This window comes from Drosophila santomea, chromosome 2R (genome assembly GCF_016746245.2).
Source record: "Drosophila santomea strain STO CAGO 1482 chromosome 2R, Prin_Dsan_1.1, whole genome shotgun sequence".
NCBI lineage: Eukaryota > Metazoa > Arthropoda > Insecta > Diptera > Drosophilidae > Drosophila > Drosophila santomea.
The window spans coordinates 2052798-2077783 of NC_053017.2; the positions used below are offsets into that span (position 1 = coordinate 2052798).

General features: G+C 37.0%; 2 protein-coding genes and 2 long non-coding RNA genes across 13 annotated transcripts; 2 read left to right on the top strand and 2 right to left on the bottom strand.

The window, feature by feature from the left end:
• Positions 1–683: 683 nt before the first annotated feature.
• LOC120445835 lies at positions 684–3071 on the bottom strand. Of its 2 annotated transcripts, XR_005615786.1 has the most exons (4): positions 2785–3071; positions 973–1094; positions 827–898; positions 684–734 (listed from the first exon to the last, which is right to left on the bottom strand). It is a non-coding gene; the product is annotated as an uncharacterized LOC120445835 (long non-coding RNA). The 2 variants fall into 2 exon arrangements; XR_005615785.1 differs by having other exon boundaries at positions 694–734; positions 827–1094.
• A 274-nt stretch (positions 3072–3345) lies between these two features.
• Positions 3346–4143, top strand: LOC120446065 (60S ribosomal protein L21). The gene is made up of 2 exons (XM_039626845.1): positions 3346–3502; positions 3567–4143. The coding sequence occupies exon 2, from the start codon at positions 3583–3585 to the stop codon at positions 4060–4062; it is 480 nt and encodes a 159-aa protein (XP_039482779.1). The 5' UTR covers positions 3346–3502; positions 3567–3582; the 3' UTR covers positions 4063–4143.
• Positions 4144–5057: 914 nt separating this feature from the next.
• LOC120446066 lies at positions 5058–7227 on the bottom strand. Of its 9 annotated transcripts, none has more exons than XR_005615810.2 (3): positions 7213–7227; positions 5353–5751; positions 5058–5294 (listed from the first exon to the last, which is right to left on the bottom strand). It is a non-coding gene; the product is annotated as an uncharacterized LOC120446066 (long non-coding RNA). The 9 variants fall into 9 exon arrangements; XR_005615813.2 differs by lacking the exon at positions 7213–7227 and adding an exon at positions 7098–7115; XR_005615815.2 differs by lacking the exon at positions 7213–7227 and adding an exon at positions 7038–7055.
• A 6086-nt stretch (positions 7228–13313) lies between these two features.
• LOC120445468 (RNA polymerase I-specific transcription initiation factor RRN3) lies at positions 13314–24734 on the top strand. Its single transcript, XM_039625914.2, has 6 exons — positions 13314–13707; positions 13768–14249; positions 15401–15892; positions 15948–16123; positions 24147–24396; positions 24454–24734. The coding sequence occupies exons 1-6, from the start codon at positions 13492–13494 to the stop codon at positions 24683–24685; spliced, it is 1848 nt and encodes a 615-aa protein (XP_039481848.1). The 5' UTR covers positions 13314–13491; the 3' UTR covers positions 24686–24734.
• Positions 24735–24986: the final 252 nt, after the last annotated feature.

A 24986-nucleotide genomic window follows, 5' to 3' on the forward strand; every position in this document is an offset into this window, starting at 1 on the left:
GAGTAAAAAAAAGAAGTATTAGAGTGCTTCTTTTTTTTCACCATTCAACGAAAATGTTTTCGACAATAAAGAAGCTTGCTAGAAACATTAAATAGAAAGCTTCTTATAGTGCTCTAATGTAATACATTAGTTGTACTCAATTGATATATTAGCGAAAATAAAGGTTGCAATTGCCCATATTTTTACAATAGTGAATTTTCGGGTTCAAGCCAAACCCATGATTTTTCAACACACCGTGTCTGCAGAAGCAGACAAAGAAGCGCGAAGCATTTTTGGCAGAGCACTTTATTATTATTTATAAACATTAAAGTTGAATTTATTTAAGTGTTTTTCTATTAATTTCGTTCTTTTTCATCTTATATTATATTATTTTTTCTTCTCTATTTACTCACATTAACAGCATTAAAAGAGTATTTACAATTTGGTATTTCTAATTTTCGAAAGCTTATTGGTTATTTATGACTTTCAATATCTTAAATCTATTATCTTATCATATCATAAATCTATCTATTTTATCTATATCTTGCAGATGTTTGCCTTTCTTTAACTAATACCCTTCATTACCAATCCCTTAAGATTCCCTAAGAAATCCATAAAAATCTCCCAAAAACGTAAAAAAGTTATTTAAATGTTAAATTAAATTTTTATTTTTTCTTTTATTACATTAATTTTTACATTTTTTTGTTTGCAATGCTTTTTACACATGTCAGTGCGTTGGCCACTGCTAATGCTATCTGTAAAGAAAAATATTTAAATAATATTAAAGTCATGTAGTTTAGAATGCAAGTAGCTATGCTAATTCTTCAATGCGAAACACTTAACTTACCAATTTAAATATTTCACGATCCCGTGTAACTAGGATTAGGCAAATAATCAAAAACGGTCGCATTGGCGTTGCCTATAGCGACAGTTTAATTGCTTACAATATTAAAAATCCTTAAAGCAATGAATATAAACGAAATATACACTTACAAATATATAAATATTCCACCAATTATTAGAATGGTATTCAGAAGTCTATACATAGCGTTTTTTTACGACTCTGACTTTGTTCCCTCTCAACTCTCACTCTCATTTTCGGTCACTGCTCTGAACTACATCAAAAAAAACAAGAGAGAACGCTATAGTCGAGTTCCCCGACTATCTGATACCCGTTACTCAGCTAGTGGAAGGGAGAAGGAGAGTCTTAAACACAGTTTTTGGCGGTTTGTAGGCGTTATAGTGGGCGTGGCAGAAAGTTTTTTGGCAAATCGGTAGAAATTTACAAGACTAATACAAAAATGAAAAAATATCAAAACATTTTTCAAAAGTGTGGGCGTAGCAGCTTTGGGCGGTTTGTGGGCGTTATAGTGGGCGTGGCAGAAAGTTTTTTGGCAAATCGATAGAAATTTAGAAGACTAATACAAAAATGAAAAAATATCAAAACATTTTTCAAAAGTGTGGGCGTGGCAGTTTTGGGCGGTTTGTGGGCGTTAGAGTGGGCGTGGCAACATGAATCGACAAACTTGCTTCTATGTCTCTGGAGTCTGTATGCTTAATCTCAACTTTCTAGCTTTTGTAGTTCCTGAGATCACAGCGTTCATACGGACGGACAGACAGACGGACAGACGGACGGACGGACAGACGGACAGACGGACATGGTCATATCGACTCGGCTATTGGTCCTGATCAAGAATATATATACTTTATATGGTCGGAAACGCTTCCTTCTGCCTGTTACATACTTTTCAACGAATCTAGTATACCCTTTTACTCTACGAGTAACGGGTATAAAAACTACAAATATAAACTGCGGGCATAGGCAGCGGCAGAGCCACGACAGAATTCGACTTGACTTCGCTATTCGAAACTTTGCTAGAAAAAGCCTGTGAGATTTGTTTTTGTTTTTCGAACTCTCGCGAGGAAAATTACGGGCAAGGAATTTTGGTACTGAAGGGTATAAACAAAATAAACCAACACATATTAAATATTTTTTTGCATTCTCGCTTTACATTGTTTCCAACTTTCTGCGACCCCTGAGAAGACAAATTTCTTTATGATTCGCTACGATCAGCCTTAACAATCAGCAAATTTAATATCTTGCTTATTCACGTAATTGTCTTTCCAGATTTATAATAACTTTGATTTGATAAAATTACTCATTTTGTTGTTTTTAGAAAAACAACATATTTCTTTTTGCGATCGTAAAGAGAATAAAATTATCTTTCAGACAAAACACATTGCTATGTGTAATCTGTAATATTATTAAATTTATCGTAAGCTATTCACATTTTTTTTTAAAAGAAAATTTTTTAAACAAAAGTTTTTTGGGTGACACTTATTTATTTGCTTAATATCTTTAAATTATATCTTGAAAACAAAGTTACCCGTTTTTTACTAAAGCTTTGGGATGATTTGTAATATTTTTGCCCGTTTACCAATGAAAGATTTCAATTCCCCAAATAAGGGCTGGAAGGAATTCGTCCCTGTTATGCACAGGCCCCGTGATTAAATGTGCCATGCCTACATTTTTTGATTTTTTTCACATATACACGCATATACTGGACAAATATGTTTTAAAATATTGTCACACAATTAAATACGCGAAAAACAATAAAATCTTCATTTCTGAGAAATTATATAATTTATGCTATCATAATATTTGAAAAATAATCCCACATCGTTTTACTTTGTTATTTGCCTTAACAATTTCTACCAATGTGCAAAAACTTTTTGGTCGCGCCACACAAACCGATTAAATGTGCCTATGCCTAGGCTTTTGAAAAATTATTTGATTTTATTCACATTCTGTAATTCGTTTCCATCGATGTACAGATGGATGCACTCTATGTACTCGTAGGTCCAACGCTTTCAAAACAACACTTGTATTTATTCCGTAAACATCTAGGGACACAGCAAATGGCGTAATCCCTTCAAGACTGACTCCAGATCATAGAAATCATGGAAATATGATAATAAATTGCAGTCAGGCGTTGAAAGGTGCTGCTAAGAATAGGCGTTCACACTTCACAAGACGTAATTACAAACACAGGGTGGGAAAAATACATATAAAACATCACAATTGTACAATAAATCTGCGCAAGTAACAAGTTATAAATTCTGAACTTTCATTAATGTTTTCATTAGCATATAATAGCTGTCAGCGTTTATTTGTAACTAGACACAAGTATTTATAAATGATTGTATTGATAATAAACATATATATATGAATAAAAATATTTAAATAAATCAATAATGACTAACGCGGGCCAAATGTTTAAACTTGGGATTTGACCTTAGCCTGTTTCCTAAGACATTCATGAATGTAGCTATTACTTGTTACGTCAAAGAAGATTAAGCATCATGTGAATGTCAGTCTGGACAGTGCCTAACTTTAAGTTTCAAAACACTCAATGCAGCCTTACATAAATTTCATTTAACGTGTAAAGTGGCAACGCCATGCAAGTAGCCATCTTTCTTTCTTTTCCCAACTATTCGACCGCGTGGACGTCAATTCGAAGAGGTTTGGTCCATACTTTTTCAACATATTTTAAAAAGAACACTTAATAAGACGCGAATTTTTACAGGGGACCTTAAATTAAAATGACCAACTCAAAGGGTTATCGTCGCGGCACACGGGACATGTTTTCCCGTCCTTTCCGAAAGCATGGAGTTATTCCGTTGTCCACATACATGCGAGTCTTTAAAATCGGCGACATCGTAGATATTAAGGGGCATGGTGCTGTACAGAAGGGATTGCCCTATAAGGCATATCATGGAAAAACCGGGCGCATATTCAATGTGACTCAGCACGCCGTTGGTGTAATAGTAAACAAACGCGTCAGAGGTAAAATCCTTGCAAAGCGAGTCAATGTGCGCATCGAGCATATCCACCACTCCAAGTGCCGTGAAGATTTCTTGCGCCGCGTAAAGGAAAATGAGCGATTGCTGAAGGAGGCGAAGGAAAAGGGACAATGGGTCAGTCTTAAGCGCCAGCCGGAACAGCCGAAGAAGGCGCACTTCGTTAAGAAACTTGGGGAACCGATTGCTCTTGCCCCGATTCCATACGAATTCATTGCCTAAAGGGATGTTGTTGCTTGGAAATTGTACGGAATGAAATAATATTTGTTATAATTGAGTAAACAAATATGTGCCCAATATAAACAGATTTTTAATTTTCTTTTGCCCGTAAGTAAAACTTATGGAAGAAGTTTGCAGCAAAAACAGTAAGCAACTAAACTTGATCAGCGACAACTGCCGGAATCGAGCTAGCCATTTACGTCAGTTCAATATTGAAAAGATTTTATGTTCGAAGTTGTACCTAGACTTTTAAGTTAAATCTTATCAAATGGTTCATACCAAAGTTACCATTGAAGCTTGGACAGTGGAAAATAATTTTTATTGTTAGAAATGTATTTACGTAAACTATTTGTATTTACATATTGGATAGATCAGATATAATAATTTTTGCAATTAGTTGAAAAAAAAATGAAGGGTTGAATTTTTTTTATTCTATTTTAGTATATTAAAATTGTGCAAAAGTGTCAAGCGAGTTGTCATGCATTTAATTACGAATGCCATTTTTGAAATCGGTGAACCATCCTAGCGACAAAAATACTTATTTGATTGGTCTTCATTTATTTTACACATGTGCCAATAGAAATTATAATTTTAAAAATAAAAGAAGAAAAAAACAATTCTATTTTTAAAAACGAAAACAACGTTTATTTTTAGCAACGCTGCTTAGCATAATTTTATAAAGCCTTCGCCGATAAATCTGTACTTAAAATGTAAACAGTTGAAAGACAAACAAATTATACAATATCAGTCCTTTTTTTTCGTTTAATTCTGAACATTTTTGGTGTTGAGCATTAGTTTAAGTTGCCATTTTAGTTATGATTAAAAACAACGAAAGTACATATTATTTTTCATGAGTAATAGCACTCTTCCCATGTAACTATGTGAGCTTTATGATACATTCATCCAATTTTAATCAAAAGAAAAACCAAAATAGACATTTTCAAAAAACTGTTGTATATTGAAATTATAACTTTTTATGATCAAAAAGAAAAATGGTACACGTTTTCCCAATATATGGCAGCTTTATTTATGTTATATTAGTCCGGTCCGTATTTTCATGAAGATTGTTTTAAACAAGAGAAAACTCTGTAGTTGAGATCCTCCCGTCAACAAGTTTTTTGTCAAATCGATAGAAATTTACAAGACTAATAAAATAATATTAAACCATTTTTCACAAGTACGGGCGTGGCAGCTTTGTGCCGTTTGTGGCCGTGGCAAAAAGTTTTTCTGCAAATCTATAGATGATGATGATCAGCAACTATCTCCAGACATTTATCAAGAGCGTATAATCACCGATTCTTCTCCGTTTTGGCTTTCCAATGTCGCGGTGAGTGCATTCTTTGTTGTTGCCGCTTGTTTAGCAGAACTGTAGACCTCTGTCGTTGATGAGCATAGAGTTGATGTTGTTATCGCTGTTGATATGGGTGCAGTTGCTGTAGATATTGAATTTACCGTACTGGTAGCTACAGAGCTTACTGCCGTTTGCGATTGGGAAAACGGGAGAGAGACCTTCTCAGTGCGTTCGGGTTCACCTAATGCAGTCGGAAGCATTGGTGAGCAAGACCGCGATCGTTTACTTTTGGGGAGGTTTAAGGTCATTGCCCGGGTGGATTGTTTCGCGCAATCGGGCGTCAGATTCGACGGTGAAGTATGCATTGTTCTGCTGCAAAGAGAGACGGCGCACAGTGGCGCCTTAGATACTTTTGGGTTACAAAAATCATAACTCTTGAACCAGTTTTGATATTTTCATATTTTTAATGAAAGATAATTTTAGTACCTTTCTATTAATTGGTCATACCAAAGACATTATAATAACAAGATGCGTAACGGCCATACATTGGTTTTGCACTATGCAGCCACTTTTTTGGTGACGACCAAAATTGCTCTCTTTTCGCTCGCCTAAAATCGAGAGCGTTAAAATCTAAAAATAGAATTGCCTTGCTTGTATGAGTAAAAACACTAAAGGAGATCGTGTGCATGTGTGCGTGCTTATGCTAGAAGACGATTTTAGGGACGAAATCAATTTTGATCTAAGAAACAAATTTGATTAATGTTTTGGTCAATTTCGTAATTCGTAACTCTTATGATTTGAAAGAAGTTTTTTATACACGTTACTCGTAGAGCATTTTTTACCACCCATAATTGCGCGCTTTTTTAAAAATATCAAAATAAAATATAAAAAAATAATTTAAGTGAATCTTATTTGCATTTTATACTGAAAATTGGTAATTTTTATACTAGTAATTTGACTAAATAACTATAGTAAATAATTAAAACGTATACAAAGTAAATTATTAAAACTACTGTAATTTAAAACAAAGAACAACAAACAAAAAGAAATTACATTTAAAATATTTCATAAAAATAATTCATAATCTAAAATATTATTTATAAAATAAATAAAAACATGGAAACTTTATATTGCAAAATTGATTTTATTGATGCACGAAGTGCGGACATAAACACCGAAGAATCATTGTCGTCTTATATTTTTCACACGTCGCACGCTGAATACTCTAATGAAAACTATTCTAATATAAAATCATATTTGAAAATTATTATGCATATTATTATGTACATAGATTGTGCTATTATTATTTCTATGTGGAATTTAAATAATTGTTATGTTAAGGCAATGCAAAACTAGAGTTTTTAAGTGGTGGCAATTTATAAAAAATAACAAAGATTTAAAGTCTAAGAACTTCTAAAATGAAGGGCATATTTTGACATTTTTACAATGCATGTGCATACGTGTGCACCAATACAGTGGTCAGCTGTCGCTGTATGCGTACAAGAGAGCTGCTGGCTCTAGTGCTCTCCGCTCTCTGGCTTTTGAACAAAATTTCGAGAGAGCCTGGAGCCACTTGAAAAGCCACCACGAAAAAATCGTGTGCAAAAAATTCGTATGGCGTTACGCATCTTGTTATTCTAATGTCTTTGGTCATACTATATGGTGTGATAAATAGTAGATATTATACTCGAAAATTAATGTTTTTGGAGGCAGTTTTTTTTAATTTGTATCCAATTTCGACAAATACTTTTCATTTGTTTTCTCTGAAAATGCTAGTATGGTACGTCTTTAATATTTTAAGAACAAAAAATAAATAAATTTTTGTAAAATCTTTATTTTCTTTTATTTTCTGATCTTCACACTTCTGTTCGTCTGGCGCCTTCTCGAGAGAGAGTGTCCGTACTCCTTCGATCGTGTACTGTCGATTATAATATATCGAGTGCCCTTCTTATCGATAGTTACAGTGTTACCTTATTTTTAACTTATAATATTTACATTATTTACATTATTTACATTTTAAAGAAAAAAAATTTTTTTTTATTTTATTTTGTCAATTTTTCATATATTTTTACTTTTTTGTTCAAAATAATCATTCATTTTTCTTCATTTAATATTTTTTAAAAATTATAAGTCATTACACATTCATTAAAAATAATTACAAAGTCTGGGATTGAAAAGCAGGCCACCAATACAGGAAAAAATGTATGCCCGCCATACAATTTCGTACTGCGCAGCGACTGCGCTTGTAGCAGAATTTGCACTAAGCCGCGCGTTTTTACGCTGAGTTGCCTGGGAAATTCGGAGTCGGACGTGGGGGGACTCGATCTCTTTTGAATATGATAAAGAACATATTCAAGAACAACACCTCATACTCCAAACCAATATCTCAACGATCCGTTGTCATCAAAAACTTGATTTTTGTATAGCATCGGAATCTTTTGCGCCATTGTGCGGCGCTCGTCTTGCTCTTTTTGCCCCTGAGTGCGTAAATCGCGTTGGCTCATTTAAGATTCTCGATTTCCTCGTTTCTTTTATTTTTTTATCTTAATTTTATGGTTCCGCACAAGAGAAAAATATTATAGTTTAGCATCACTAAAGCGTCCTTTCGCTTATATTTATATTCGATGTTTGTTTTTCTTCCTTCCTTAATCACGAGCAAAATGAAAACACGTCTGCACTCGCCGACCTCTCAAAAAAATGACCACTATTAATTCGAACACGTGTAATGGGATTTGCTATTATACTTAAAACAAACAATTAATGAATATTAGAATTTTGTTGACATTGATTGTAACAATTTTTGGCAGTGTTCTCGAGAAATCGAGTCCCACATCTCATTCAGTTTAATTTTAAGGATCAAAATGTTCCTTTGAGGCTAATTTCGAAGCTTAATTTTCATTTACAATCAAATATTTTCCATGGGGCTTAGATCTGGGCTATTTGATGGTCAATCTAAAATCTCCTTTTGCTTATATTGCAGCAAATATTTGGTTCGTTTTGCTGTATGCGATGATGCTCCGTCCTGCTGAAAAGTGAATTCACCACAATCTGTCAGTTTTGGTATTGATGGCAGCTAACTTTCTTCCAAAATATTAATGTATTTATCAGCATTAACAATTGCCTTTGAGTCCACGACATCCTATTCCGAGCCCATGGCAAAAGCCTCATTTTTGGACGAAGCGTAAGCAAAGGTTTTTCCTTGTTGCCACGCCCACTCTAACGCCCACAAACCGCCAAAAACACACACTTTTGAAAAATGTTTTGATATTTTTTCATTTTCGTATTGGTCTTGTAAATTTCTATCGATTTGCCAAAAAACTTTCTGCCACGCCCATTATAACGCCTACAAACCGTCAAAAACTGTGTTTAAGACTCTCCTCCCTTCCACTAGCTGAGTAACGGGTATCAGATAGTCGGGGAACTCGGCTATAGCGTTCTCTCTTGTTTTTTTTTCAATTTATTGTCCTGGAATTTTTAACATTTTAAATGTTCAAGGAAAAGTGGGAAGAAAAACCTTGATTTGAATTTTCTTAACAAACTAACTTAGAAACTAATTTGAGTATAAATTTAAATTTTGTTTTACAGTTGGAACATTAGCTATAAAGTGCCTGTATAATATGGAAAATCAGTAGTAATTTAAGTAATTTGTTTTGACATATTTGAATTTTCTTAATGTGTGCCGGAGCAGATTAACCCCAGATGGAACTTCCATACATACATGAGAGACGGCCTAAATATTGTCTTAAAAATTATAAGTTTATTAGAATTTGATAATTTTGATTTTCAATTTATAATAGGGTACAATAAGCTAATTGTTTTATTTATTTTATCAATTGCATGACCAACATGAAATTAAAAAGTGAGACCAAAATGAAACTAAAAAGTGAGCCTTTTATCAAAGTGTATCCCTAAATATCTAATATTATTTGCCCAATTAATGGGAGTATTACATATATGCAAACAACTATTAGGTACATAACAATATTTTCTTCGTTTGGTGAAAAAGATGGCGCTGGTTTTGTTAGGGTTAATTTTAATTTTCCATTTATGATAATACTTTTCGAGTGTATATAAATAATTTTGCATAGAATTATTAATACTATTGTATAGAAGGCTGTGCAAACGGCTGCATCGTCAGCAAATAAGGAAATCTTACAATCAGATACTTGAGGTATATCATGCGTATATATGTTGAATAATATTGGCCCTAAGACTGAACCCTGCGGAACTCCAGCCAAAATATGTCGTTGAGTGGAATGGGCACTATTAATATCAATATAAAACAAGTTGGGAATTATTTGAAAGCATCATGTATATACTTTTCAAACCATCATTAACGATTACGTGGCCAAACTTAACAAATTTTGACTATGTATGTTTTCGGCAATCAGTTGACATGTTATATTTGGTGTAAGCTGACAGTAATTCAGTTTTTTTAATATTAAAAGTCGATGGACTTTAATTCTAGATTATTCAATGAACACATATAGTTCTAAAAAATATAGTTCATTCCTTAAACTACTATCCTGGCTTGGTTTGGTCCTGGTTAACGGTGTCCTGAAAGCAGATTGTACATCCGCGCAGCTCCTGAATCTCCATCGCCTGCATCAACTTTCATGGAGGCCATTACATTCTCTAGTAAATGGGCTGGTAGAGAGTACATATAAGGAAAAAACAAGAGAGAACGCTATAGTCGAGTTTCCCGACTATATGATTCCCGCTACTCAGCTAGTGGAAGGGAGAAGGAGAGTCTTAAACACTGACAGTTTTTGGCGGTTTGAAGGCGTTAGAGTGGGAGTGGCAGAAAGTTTTTTGGCAAATAGATAGAAATTTACAAGACTAATACAAAAATGAAAAAATATCAAAACATTTTCCAAAAGTGTGGGCGTGGCAGTTTTGGGCGGTTTGTGGGCGTTAGAGTGGGCGTGGCATCATGAATCGACAAACTTGCGCTGCTTCTATGTCTCTGGAGTCTGTATGCTTAATCTCAACTTTCTAGCTTTTGTAGTTCCTGAGATCTCGACGTTCATACGGACGGACAGACGGACATGGCCAGATCGACTCGGCTATTGATCCTGATCAAAAATATATATACTTTATATGGTCGGAAACGCTTCCTTTTGCCTGTTACATACTTTTCAACGAATATAGTATACCCTTTTATTTTCTTTTATTTTCTGATCTTCACAATTCTGTTCGTCTGGCGCCTTCTCGAGAGAGAGTGTCCGTACTCCTTCGATCGTGTACTGTCGATTATAATATATCGAGTGCCCTTCTTATCGATAGTTACAGTGTTACCTTATTTTTAGCTTATAATATTTACATTATTTACATTATTTACATTTTAAAGAAAAAAAATTTTTTTTTATTTTATTTTGTCAATTTTTCATATATTTTTACTTTTTTGTTCAAAATAATCATTCATTTTTCTTCATTTAATATTTTTTAAAAATTATAAGTCATTACACATTCATTAAAAATAATTACAAAGTCTGGGATTGAAAAGCAGGCCACCAATACAGGAAAAAATGTATGCCCGCCATACAATTTCGTACTGCGCAGCGACTGCGCTTGTAGCAGAATTTGCACTAAGCCGCGCGTTTTTACGCTGAGTTGCCTGGGAAATTCGGAGTCGGACGTGGGGGGACTCGATCTCTTTTGACTATGATAAAGAACATATTCAAGAACAACACCTCATACTCCAAACCAATATCTCAACGATCCGTTGTCATCAAAAACTTGATTTTTGTATAGCATCGGAATCTTTTGCGCCATTGTGCGGCGCTCGTCTTGCTCTTTTTGCCCCTGAGTGCGTAAATCGCGTTGGCTCATTTAAGATTCTCGATTTCCTCGTTTCTTTTATTTTTTTATCTTAATTTTATGGTTCCGCACAAGAGAAAAATATTATAGTTTAGCATCACTAAAGCGTCCTTTCGCTTATATTTATATTCGATGTTTGTTTTTCTTCCTTCCTTAATCACGAGCAAAATGAAAACACGTCTGCACTCGCCGACCTCTCAAAAAAATGACCACTATTAATTCGAACACGTGTAATGGGATTTGCTATTATACTTAAAACAAACAATTAATGAATATTAGAATTTTGTTGACATTGATTGTAACAATTTTTGGCAGTGTTCTCGAGAAATCGAGTCCCACATCTCATTCAGTTTAATTTTAAGGATCAAAATGTTCCTTTGAGGCTAATTTCGAAGCTTAATTTTCATTTACAATCAAATATTTTCCATGGGGCTTAGATCTGGGCTATTTGATGGTCAATCTAAAATCTCCTTTTGCTTATATTGCAGCAAATATTTGGTTCGTTTTGCTGTATGCGATGATGCTCCGTCCTGCTGAAAAGTGAATTCACCACAATCTGTCAGTTTTGGTATTGATGGCAGCTAACTTTCTTCCAAAATATTAATGTATTTATCAGCATTAACAATTGCCTTTGAGTCCACGACATCCTATTCCGAGCCCATGGCAAAAGCCTCATTTTTGGACGAAGCGTAAGCAAAGGTTTTTCCTTGTTGCCACGCCCACTCTAACGCCCACAAACCGCCAAAAACACACACTTTTGAAAAATGTTTTGATATTTTTTCATTTTCGTATTGGTCTTGTAAATTTCTATCGATTTGCCAAAAAACTTTCTGCCACGCCCATTATAACGCCTACTACTACTAACTAGTTTAAAGGAGGGACAAAGTGTAGTTTATAAATAATAATACTTAATTTAATTACTTAAATGGTCAAAGTGCAGTAAAAACTAATTCCAAAAAGTAAAATTGTGAAAAATGTGAAAAAAGCTCTATTGCCTGGAAAACAGCGTAAACAGCTGTTTACTGTTTTCGAAACATTCCGATAGCAAATAATTTTGCAAAAACTCGAACACCTAAAAACGATATCAAAAGATTTTGCCCAAATCAAATTTAAAAAAAATAACGATTATCGGAGCATGCCTGTATATAAAATTTGACATCAAATATATATGCTCTTTTAAAGATTTTGTGAAACGAGATTGCGCTGAGTCTACATCTTTAAAATTAGCATTTAGTAATATCCACAATCTCTCTTCGTTTAATAATTAAACACCAGAACATCATAGAATATTTGTGTTATTCATGCCAGCTTCCTTAAAACACCAAGATAGTTCGTTTTTTTGTTTTTTTAACATAAAGTTTGATTTGATTTTTAAATAAGACGTTTTAAGATTAAAATTAAAAATTTCCTTATATTTATATAAAAAAACAAAAGATCGCTATAGTCGAGTTCCCCGACTATCTGATACCCGTTACTCAGCTAGTGAAAGTGCTCTTCAACACTGACAGTTTTTGGCGGTTTGTGGGCGTTAGAGAGAGTGTGGCAAAAAGTTTCTCTGCAGATCAATAGAAATTTACGTTACTAACAAAAATATCAAAACATTTTACAAAAGTGTGGGCGTGGCAGCTTTGGCCGATTTGTGGGCGTTAGAGTGGCCGTTGGAGTCTGGAGTCTGGAGTCTGTATGCTTAGTCTCAACTTTCTAGCATTTGTAGTTCCTGAGATCTCGACGTTCATGCGGACGGACGGACAGACGTACATGGCCAGATCGACTCGGTTATTGATCCTGATCAACAATATATATACTTTATATGGTTGGAGACGCTTCCTCCTGCCTGTTACATACTCTTCAACGAATCTAGTATACCCTTTTACTCTACGAGTAACGGGCATACACAAGTAAAGATATTACCCTGAAGTGGATTATAATATATCGAAAATTCCAAGGCCCCACATTATTGGTGTTTTTTTTTAAATTGAATAAATTATTACTTGAAGGAACTGATATCTAAAATGATTTTTTCCCCTGTAAAAAAAAATAAATATTTTGTAATATATACATATAAAAACCAAAAGTGAAGAAAGTGTGTTTTCCTAGCTGAGCGGTATAATTTTTCGTAAATTTCATGGCCACACTGCTTATGGGAACGCATAACAACGTGTTTTTTCTAATTAAAATGTTTATGAATATTTGTTCTTAAATTAATAATGAAATTCTCTTTCGAAAATATTATGTGTATTATGAGGAACTCTTTTATTCATCTAACTTCTATTTGGATTATCCCTTCAAATACTCAATTCATTAAGAAATAAACATAAATTATGTCTTTTTTCACGAGTAAGACGGATGTGACATCTATTTTAAAGACGTTTTCTGGTGTAAAACGACATCAAGCCAATGCCGTGGCCATCAACAAAGTTCGATTTTCCACACCCAAAGAGAAAGGCCTCGCAGAATCTGTGCGCGTGGCCCTAGAAGATCGAAATTTCCATCTGGTCAAGGAGTTCACATACTTCATCCGGGAAGCAGAACTTAGCGTAAGATATATGTACCTTCAAATGTTTTCATTAATCTTAACGTTTTATTAACATTTAAAGGATGGCGAGGTTGTTTTAATCATGAAAGATGCTAAACGAATTGTACACAATTTGACTCCTGAGTTTGTTACCGTTGTCGAGGCTTTACTGTCCCTTAACTGGAGGAAAAGAAGTACAGAGATAATCGAAGCTTATACTGAATTTTGTATAGAATTACTGGTGGCTCACAATAGATACTTACCTATTGGAGTGTCCAAACTTATTGTCCATTGGATTCCAGGAGATTTGGATGAATCCGAGTGGGTCAACGGAGGCCCTTCGGAAAATACGCGAAATGAGTTGAAACCTATCCATAAAGTACTGGATCGCATTTTAACTGCCGTGCCAATGGCATTTGATATTATGATTGATGCGATATCCGCCAAATTCCCCTATTTTAAAAAGCCATGCCATGTGACGGCAGGGTATCTGTATAACGTGCTTTGGTTGTTAGAGTACAAGCCTATATTCGAGGAACTTGTTTTACAACTGGTTTTGCAAAAGTAAGTACTTTACCAACTCTTTTTTTTTCTCTAACACTCAGTACTTCTTGTTTTTAAGTGAAATTATACATCAAAATTATTGGAATTTTTCCAATTTCAACTTCCAAAAATGTATTTTCCCAAAATGTAATTGCGAAGAAAACTTGACCGAATCGAATTTCTTTCTGCTATATGTCTGTTACCATCCAAAAAAAACTTTCAGTACATTAGAATTCACAAACCCGAGAACTTAATTATTAAAAATACTTTGGTATTACTTTAATGTTTATTATTCATTATTGCGTCATAACTATGGACTGCAGGGCAGGTAGGGATGTAGCACATTAAGATGGTGTGTGTACTATAAAGAAAATGTAAACAAGTCAAAAATTTAGAAAAAATATCGATTGACACCTCATTAGTTAAAATTTTATTTTCGTAAAAAATATTTTCCCAAGACAGTTTAGGGTAATTATAATCAAAATTGTTGTCCGTAAGTTTGATAAAAAGTCCTGAAAATGTGCTGAACAACTCGAAATTAGCTTTACCAATTTTGGAAAACTCCTCTAGTTAAACCATAAACGAATGTTGAACATCTGCGAAATTATGCAATGATTTAAATTTTCAACCTCTATAGATTTTTTAAGTCTTGGTTTATAAAACTTTCCGAAATATATAATTTCTATCAAGATATAGAAAGAGATGCTATGCCTATGCGACCAAATTCTGGTCATAGTATTGAGGTATACTTAAGCAAACAGTGGGAAATAAATAATCTTTACGCAAACCCTCTTGACGAAGTATAAACAAGTGACGATCCCACCTCCAATGTACAAAAGTTCTGATATATTATGGTTTTAACTTTATACATAAATTCTATAAAATGTACTTGTTCTGCACGTTTCACTAAAAAAGATGTTGAAGTTACAAGTTTTAAAAAAGCGTGTCCATTGAGTACCTTTTATATATATTATTCCAGAAAATCCTATCCTATTCGCAAAGTTTCCACAGTACTGCTGTGAATAACTTCGATATATGCATATCTTAATACGGAAAAATATGTTACTAGTAAAGTTTGAATAGAAATGGTAAAGGATGTTTTCCTTTTTTTAATTATTTTACTGACAAATTTTATTTGAAGAATATGTGCGATTTTTCTTTACGTGTTTCAGGCTTTTATTGTTAGATGTTAACGCTCCAAAAGATGAAATTGAATTAGAAATTAATGATCAGGAGGACAAAGTGGAATCGGATACCTTGTTTGAAATAGACGATGTATTCGTCGAAAATTTAACCAAAACTGAAAAATCTGTGAGTCATCCTGTTGGCAAAACCTTGGATGTATGCCTACTCTTGCTTTATGAGTTTTTTGATGGCAAATGTCGAATTAATGAAAACAGTAGCGACCAACAGCGAAGGACTGCTAATCGATTATTTAAGATGTTACTTTATTTATTCGACGAAGTGTTATTACCCAGCCACAATACACATCATGTGCAATTCATCTTATTTTATGTAACTAGTCTGCGTTCTGTATATTCCGAAGCATTTCTTGACTCGTTATGGTTGAAAGTTCAAAATCCGAATGTATCGGCCGTAATTCGTCATGCTGCAGTGGGGTACATGGCTAGCTTTTTATCCCGCGCCAGATTTTTGTCACTTAGGTAAGAAAATGTAATTGCTCTACAGGATATAAAAACTAAAACATAACTTCTTTAGCACTGTTATTTTCTACCTAAAAGAATTAACAAAGTGGGCTCATACATACATAGATGACTCGGATGCATATAAGCATAGCTGCTCTCTGAAGACCAATTTGGTTTTCTATTCTGTTTGCCAAGCTGTGTTCTATTTAATTGCATTTCGCGCAAAAGATTTGACTGCCAGTTCAAAAGGTAAGTTTAAACATATAGTCATGTTAAACAAGTCAACGAATTTCGCTATTATTGGTGCCATATTTGTTTTGCTCAATTATTTTGCTTTTTTGGGGAATATCGAAAGCGTCTTGAGTACATCATTTACTTTCGCGCAGCCAAACTTGTTGCATGAATAACATAACTTTTAATTTTCCAATTTCACGATATCTGCAGAACGCCTTCTGCGAGATAATACGCCTTTCTCATTATATGGAAGTGGTAGATGTCCTATTAGCTTCTTCGATTTTCTGTCTTAAAAAATTGGCACAGCAGACGATTGCCGATGTGCGTGCGGTCGAAATACATCGTTTTAATTTAATTAAATAATTCCAACGTCGTTTAGCCCAGGCATTGCTTAAACAAACTGCTGGCTAAATCTCAACATATACATTTTATTGATCCCAAGAGCACAGCGTTCAAACGTACAGACTGACAGACATGGCCACATCAATGTATAAATTAATATGTTCCTCCGTCGTGGTTGGTCCTATGGCCTCCTGACGTGCGGATATTCCTTCCCGTGGGATCCGGTACGATGCTGCCACCAGGGATTTATATCTTCTTACGAAGTTTAGGTTGGAGGGCGTGACTTTGCCCTCTTTGTCGTTCGCTGGCCTTTTGGCTCAGCGAGAGTATTCAAATAATAAAATGATATTTTACGGCTGCGTGCCGGAGTGAATAGCTGCTCTTTATTAAAGCTCTGGCTTAAGACTAAATACAAAAGAATATGAAAGTGTGGATCTACTCTGGCTCCAATGCATCACGCCATAAACCCATGGTCGGCAAGCCGACTCAGCATTTATGCAACATAGCTCGGTACCCCGGATAAGGGGTGTCCGGTTGCTGTTGCTGACCGTTCGTAGCGCGGAGCGCTGAACTCGGTTGGGGCGCGTCAGCATTGTTTATATGAAGTACTAGTGTTTGTGTATTGGTGACCAGACCAATGTTAATGACTACTCCAGCCGCGAACCAAAGTTTGGGGGGGCCCGCGGCGTCAACCTCGTCTTTGAACCCTTGGATAAAGCGCAGGTTATCGTTGTTCATGCGGTGTAGCAAGGGCATGCTCAGTGCCTGGTCATGGCCGACGATGTTCAGTAGCGGCGATCTTGCTACGCCAGGCTGCTTCTCTATTGTTTTCCGGAAGTTTACGAACTCCGTTCCGTTGATGGTAGCTGATCGCTCGAATGTCACAAGATGTGTTCCTTTGACGAGCACCTCTGGACCGCCGTCCGTGCTGATGCGAGCTGTTGCCTCATTGATGATAACTATGCCGTCATCTATAGGCATTACTGCCCTAAGGTGACTGGATTGCGTGTGGCATTGGGCTGTATTTCCCGCATGGAGTGAGCGGGCGCAGGTTTCGCGTCGGGATCGCTCGCAGAAAGTGTTGTGAGTGGTTTCCATGCACTCGGTGAGCGAAAAGGTGTCTTCCTCGCACTCTGCTAAGGTGTCTTCATCGAGTCGCAAGATTGTCTGATAGTGTGATACGGGGTATACGAGAACCTTCTTACATCTGACCTTCACCCTAGGATAGGCTATTAGTATGTGAATAATGCTGTCGGACTGAAGAACCCTAATCTTAGAGGCTTCTAATAAGCTAACTATTGGAGTGTCTTGTTCAATTAATGAGCTCAAATCGGCATGATTAAGGATTGTGGGATTCACTATGTTAGCTTTAGCCAATGTGATTGTGAGAATTAAATTTTGGATCTCTGTTGTCAGCATTCTATTTCTCGCTAGTAATGCCTCATACAAATGCGGGGTGTCGACCAAGTCGTTGTTTCGGGCTTTAATAATTTTGTTTACGGTGTCGGTCAGTTTGTTTATTTGTATTTGGGTTTCGGAATTTATATTAATTTGCCTGGAGTTGGAATCTATTAGCTGGGCTTCGGTCATTTTGATCTTTAGAAAATCTGAGGCGTCGGGAGTTCCTGCAACTACCTTAAGGGCTGTACCTAAAAAGTCTAAGCTTCTAGCGATACGGTGGTGTATTTTTAAAACGGACAACAAGTTTATAATGTGATCTGTATCCACGTCTAACAACTTGCGCATATGCGATTGTGGAAAGGAAGCGGACAATTTCTTTGTTTCATGTAAATATAATCAGACAGGTTGCTCGAATGCCTCAGGCAATTACGATGCTCGAACACCAATACGTCTCCATCTACGACGGAAATGTATTTGGCGTGGGAAAAGTCGGTAATCCGAGCACTTGCCACTGCCAGGGTGATGAGTGTTATGATGGCGAACCTGCAAACCAAACGTAGAATGAGACCACGGCACAAATACTTAAATCTGGCTTACTACTAGGAATAGGCAAATAAAAGTGGGAATTTTTATTTGAGGTTGTCCTTGTGGACCACCCTCCCCTTAATGATAACAGACGTTCCCAGGTCTGCTTGCACCTTTTGTTCTGTGCATAACGGGGTTAGCTTATTTCCTAACCTTTTATTGTTTTTGACAAACACTTCTTCTCCTACCTCAAAAACACGGTTCTGCCTAGCTGGGTTGCATCTTTCGATGTTGTTTTGCTGGGCCTTTACCAGCCTGTCTTTTATGCCTAGGCAGCGATCATCAGAACCCGTGTGGAGAATCTCGACTGGTCTCTCCTGAGTGACAGAATGTAGGGTCTTATTATACTCTATTGTTGCCCTCAATATTAATTCTGTCGTATCGCTGATTTTTTTGTCTAACTTAAGACACCTGGCTATTTCTGTCAAGGTACGAGTACTGTGGAATCGTTCCACTTGACCGTTTGACAGGCTATGCAGCGGGGCCGCATTTACAATGTCTATGTGGTAGTTGTTTTTAAGTAAGGAGGTGATAGTCTCCGAATTGAAGGCGGCTTCATTGTCGCAATATATCATTTTGATTTTGGGAAACAAATTTACGAGTTGAAGCAGGGGCCCCGTGACGTCCACTATTGTTCTGGACAGCACTGGTTGCACTATTGCAAATTTCGAGAACTTGTCAACACATGTTAAGAATTGCTTCTTATCAGTTGAGAAGATATCGATGTGCAACATTTCGCCGGTATAGCCTGGTATGGGTGTTTCCTTGAGCTCTTGTTTTTTAGGATGCCTGTCGTATTTGGCTTTGGTGCATATTTTGCAATTTGCAACCACTTCCTTTGCTAGGCTGCTCATTTTGGGGAAATAGTAATCGCGGAGGACTTGCTTGGTATTCTCCTGAGCCGCCCTGTGTGCACGATTATGTTCTGTCGTGACAATTTCCAACTGCTCATTTCTATTCGTAACGTCTATAACCATATTCTTACAGTATCGGAACTGCGTAGCTGGGAAATGAGAAATTAAATCATGTTGAAAACTTGCCAGGGTGGGTAGATCGCAGTGTATCGCATTCACGACTTCGGGGTTTACGACCTCCTTCAGCATTTCCAAAATGGTGCTTTTGTCGGCGAAATTGATAAGGTGGCGAGTTTTACTGCGAAACAACACCAAGCTTCGTTTTAGTCGGAAACGTGCTTCTTCTATGACAATCTGATTTCTGAAGCAGTTCACCGGTTGGTGAATCCCAGATATTCAACACTCTGCTTAAAGAAGTGTGTTTTTTCGCTGGATACCTTCATATTAGCATTGCACAGGCTTTTTAAAACCCAATCTATATGCTTGACGTGGTCATTTTCGTTTTCAGAAAAAATAATGACGTCATCTACGTAAACATAGCATGACTTGCCAATTTGGTCTCGTAAGACGTCGTCGATCGCTCTTTGGAAGATGCTTCCCGCATTCTTCAATCCGAACGGTAACCGACAAAACTCATACTTTCCGCCGTTTACCGAAAAAGAGGTCTTTTCGCGGTCCTGTTCGGCCAAGTATATTTGGTGGTAGCCAGACTTTAGATCTAACGTCGTAAAGTACTTAGCTTTTCCTAGGTTCGCCAGTATCATGGAGATGTTTGGCATTGGGTATTTATCAGCGATGGTTTTTTCATTAAGTTTCCTAAAGTCTATAACTAAACGCTTATTTTTGTTCCCCAATTCATCCTGGCCTTTTTTGTCTACAACCCATGTTGGATTGTTGTAAGGCGATTTAGAGGTTCTAATGATGCCTTTCTGAAGTAAGTCTGCGATTTCTCGCTTAACAAACTCAGATACACCCATTGGATGCGGGTATAGCTTGGAGTATACCGGCTTATCATCGCTTGTGCGAATTCTGGCGACAACAGAGGTGTTAAACGGCAGTGCCTCGTTAGAGGCTGAAAATGCCTTAGATCTGTTTTCGATCATACCTCGAAATTGCGCTTTTACAGGCTCTGGCACGGCGATGTCATTTACGTTAGTAAAATTAACATTATCGCAATTATGATGCTGAAGCTTCTCAGAAACAGAACCATAATTTATCGTACCTTTCTCTGCGTCGAGTTTTGCTCCTACTTGAGCTAGGAGATCAAATCCAATTATACCATCGAATGGTGTCAGTGCGTCCAAAAGAAAAAACGAAGATGTTTTTCCAAAAATATTCATTAAACATTTTTGGTGAACCCTGTTAGAACCATGAATGGAACTAACCGTGAAAGGGGAATCGACGGGCACTACATGTTTAAGCTCCTTTACGGGCTTGATGTAGTTTTTCGCCGCCCCTGTGTCAATTAGTATTTTTAGTAGTCTCCCTTGGAGCTGTCGTTCAATGAACGGCAGTCGGGAGCGCTCCCTAAAAAATTGATCTGATCATTTTCATCGGATTCGTCATCTAACTCGGTAACGGCCGCTGCGGCCGCACCATCATACTCGCCGCCATTATTCTCTTCAGCCTGTTGCATAGTGTTCTGCAATTTCTGACGCCTCTGCCCGGTCATGCGAGCGGAGCCGAATCTTTTCTGGCCTCGAGTACTCTCGGCCTTGGCGTTTGTAGGCTGACCGTTTCCAAAGGAGGTCGGTTGCCTTTGTTGGGTTACAGTGGAGCCTAACTCCATAGGCTCAGGTGCTTGATTCTGATAGCTGTTATTATTCTGGGCAAAATTATTTTGTTTACCCTGCTTCTTGTAAAAATGAGGGTTTTTCCCTAGGCCGTCCTCGGCCCTGCTATATTTTCCATGCGGCTCCTTTGAGCGGTTTCGATCCTTTCGGTGCTCATAGGCGGTTGCCTTGTCCTCTAAAACCTTTGCATATGTATTGGCAAAGTTTGTGCGTTCTATGGTAGCCTCGGACTCCCTAGCAAAAGCTAAAGCTGAGGGCAAATCCTTGGGCTGCGCCGGCAAGACTATGGCCCTCAAGGGTTTCCTAAGACCGGCAATAAATGCGTGGAGAGCATCCTCTCTAACTTCATTATTAAACAGAATCGCACTGTCCGGTTCGTGAGTCATAACGATCTTGTTTGTTATTAACGTCAATCGTTTCTCTACATCGTCGTAATATTCCATTAGGCTAAGCTCTCCTTGCCTAACTGTTTCGAGTCCCTGCCTAAGCACGCGCAGCGACGTTTTGTCCGCGTAGGTACAATCCAGTCGAGCAATAATGGCATCGAAATTTAGGACTGTGTTATGGGCAACTAGTAGCCCTCTCGCTGGCCCCCTAACTTTGTTCCTGATAATCGAGACAGCTTGGTAATGTGCCTCGCTACCGTCATACCGTTTGAAGATTTCGTATGCGTCTACGGCTGACTGCCGCCATGACACATAGTCGTCCTGTTCCCCCGAAAAGTCTGGCAAGGTCTTCACAATGTCAAGCTTGACCTCGCACCGTACGTCAGGGTTTGGGATTATTTTTTTGTATGCCTCTACCTGTGGTGCTTCTACACGCAAGTTTTGCATCTGCTGTTTAACCTCATCTAATTGTGCCTGGAAGGCCTGCGTTAGTCTGTGTTCTTGTTCAGCCAAAGCCTGGCTAACAGCTCCAGCTATAATAGCTTGTAGCTGTGCGGCGTCCATGGCTGCAGTGCTACTTGTAGTATTCGGACAAAAACCTACTGGCTCTGAACTAAACTCGTCGTCACTAACGTCTTCGACTTTTATGTTTCTATATGCCGTCCAACTCATTTACCATTGGTTGACACCACGCAAATTAATTCTTTCCGAGCACGGTCGATCGGCTATGCGAGGCGTGATATTTGCACGCGCGAGAAATATAAGGCGACACAAAGGGAAAAAGGTGTTTCTCCTAAAAACGACAAGGAAAAGGTCTGCACAGAATTTACTCTTGTAAAAAGTAGGCTGTGTAAAATCAATGGGTCGAGGTAAAGTAAAGTAGAATTTACGCTTGGGGTATGCTACAGAATTTTCTGTTGGTAAAAGTATGATGTGGAAAATAATGCTCCCTAAAAGCATGCAAAAAAGGGCTGTTAGCTTTTTTATTTATTTAATATTCCACACAAAATTCCTTAGGTTGCCGAGTGACTTCACTAATCAAACTTACATGGCCTGTACTCTTAACTACGTTGTTATGTTAAGATATTATTAGGTGCGGGTACTAAATGTACGTTGGGCGCCAATTAATATGTTCCTCCGTCGTGGTTTGTCCTATGGCCTCCTGACGTGCGGATATTCCTTCCCGTGGGATCCGGTACGATGCTGCCACCAGGGATTTATATCTTCTTACGAAGTTTAGGTTGGAGGGCGTGACTTTGCCCTCTTTGTCGATCGCTGGCCTTTTGGCTCAGCGAGAGTATTCAAATAATAAAATGATATTTTACGGCTGCGTGCCGGAGTGAATAGCTGCTCTTTATTAAAGCTCTGGCTTAAGACTAAATACAAAAGAATATGAAAGTGTGGATCTACTCTGGCTCCAATGCATCACGCCATAAACCCATGGTCGGCAAGCCGAGTCAGCATTTATGCAACATAGCTCGGTACCCCGGATAAGGGGTGTCCGGTTGCTGTTGCTGACCGTTCGTAGCGCGGAGCGCTGAACTCGGTTGGGGCGCGTCAGCATTGTTTATATGAAGTACTAGTGTTTGTGTATTGGTGACAAAAGTGTTGGTACTCTTAGTTGTTAACTTATATATATTTTATAGGGCCGAAAAAACTTCCTGTGACATACTTTTCAATGATTTCTTCTACTAAGAATAAGGTGTGCAAAAAGTGTTTTCCTTTCCGCACTATTGAAATGAATTGGTTTCTAACCTTGATTTTAAGTTTATATGAAGCTTAACTCAACGCTTGAAGGAAACAATACATTTGAGTTTTCCGACTTTTAGATACCCGTAACTTAGCTAGTCGAAGTGCAAACGAGAAATTTCCACACTCTTTCTGGAATTTCAATAGAAATTGGGAAACATTTTTTTGGAAAATCGATAGAAATTTAAAAAACTGACAAGTAAATGAAAAAATATTAAAACATTTTTGAAAAGTGTGGACGTAGCTGTTTTGGACGGTTTGTGGGAGTGGCAACAAACTTGCGCTTTGTCTATGTCTCTGGAAACTGTATGCTTAGGCTCAAATCTCTAGCTTTTATAGTCTCTGAGATCTCGACGTTTATACGGGCGGACAGCGGACATGGATGGATCGACTCGGCTATTGATCCTGATTAACAATATATATATATTTCATATGGTCGGAAACGCTTCCTTCTGCCTGTTACATACTTTTAATAATTCCTAGTATACCCATTTAATCTACGAGTAACGGGTAAAAAAAGATTTTGTGGTATCCATAGAAACCCTTTAAACGGTTCAACGAGTCTATTCTCAACGTCGTCGCAGGAGTTTTGTTATAAACGGATCCCTGGCGCCACATACATATTCTAATATTAAGAAAATGCGTAAAATTAATTGAAAATACACATATAAATATTTAATGTTACTCATGGTCACAGTTCGCACTGGCTTAAAACCCTTTTGCCTATTATTGGCGTTTAAAAATGAAAAAAAAAACAAGTTTTTCCAAATTGAGTTCTCATAATCCTTTTTACTGAGTACAATTTTGAAATTATATTCGGAAACTGTGCATCGCAATTAACCAATTCAATATAGTTTTTTTTTAGGTAAATAGTGATCTCAACTTTCTAATACAATAAATGTAACTGTAATGATTATTTCTGTTACAGATTTGCTGTTCCTCCAATCCCTTCAACTATCGCGCCTTGCCATGTGTCATTTAAATCCCCTGCGTTATTGTTTAGCCCCAGTGGCTACAGCTTTCGCTGGTGTTACAAGAACTTACCAATTGGCCTATTGTCATACTGTTTTGGAGCGCAACGCTCGCCGTAAGCTTGCTACAGTTTACGGGCATGAAAAATTCATGCCCGATGAGACACTGGAGTCGTTCTTCCCCTTTGATCCTTATGTACTTATATTGTAAGTATACCCTATACAATTCGCTGGATATAAATAATACGCTTTATGCATTTCAAGATCAAAAAAGTATATTGAGGCCAATTATATGGTTTACCAGAGTAATGACACGGATGAGTGTGTATATGGGTCTATTAAATACGACCATTCTAGAAAACGTGGTGACTCGGAAATGCTAGAAGAAGACGAATTCCTAATAGCGGACAAACGCCAAAAGAATTTCGAACTGTCTAAAAGTCAAGAATTGGACAAACAATTTCAGTTCGGATCTTCGCCAGGATTTTACGAATAAGTACTTATGTTTTCTTCGAATTGCCAATAAAAAAGCAAATTAGAAATGTAATGCAATTTTAAAAAACCAATCTTATTGATATCTACAAACTGGGATCTAAGGTTTTACTAATATCCTGTTACTTGAGTGTTACTTTTCCTGGTGCTAAAATATATTTTACCAGTTTCGTTGCGGTAATGGGATGCGCATTATGATACATGACACTATAAAACGGAACTAGCTGAATTAGCTTTTCACGCAATTACAGCTGTTTTACCTCCTGTTTTGTTTTATTGTGCACATATGATGATTAGCTAGTGAT

Bases quoted from the DNA above. Each gene is read 5' to 3' on its own strand.
- LOC120446065 (XM_039626845.1), top strand. From the start codon at position 3,583: ATGACCAACTCAAAGGGTTATCGTCGCGGCACACGGGACATGTTTTCC.
- LOC120445468 (XM_039625914.2), top strand. From the start codon at position 13,492: ATGTCTTTTTTCACGAGTAAGACGGATGTGACATCTATTTTAAAGACG. The intron at 13,708-13,767 runs GTAAGATATATG...TAACATTTAAAG, and splicing joins TCCGGGAAGCAGAACTTAGC to GATGGCGAGGTTGTTTTAAT. The intron at 16,124-24,146 runs GTAAGTTTAAAC...TTTCTGTTACAG, and splicing joins TTTGACTGCCAGTTCAAAAG to ATTTGCTGTTCCTCCAATCC.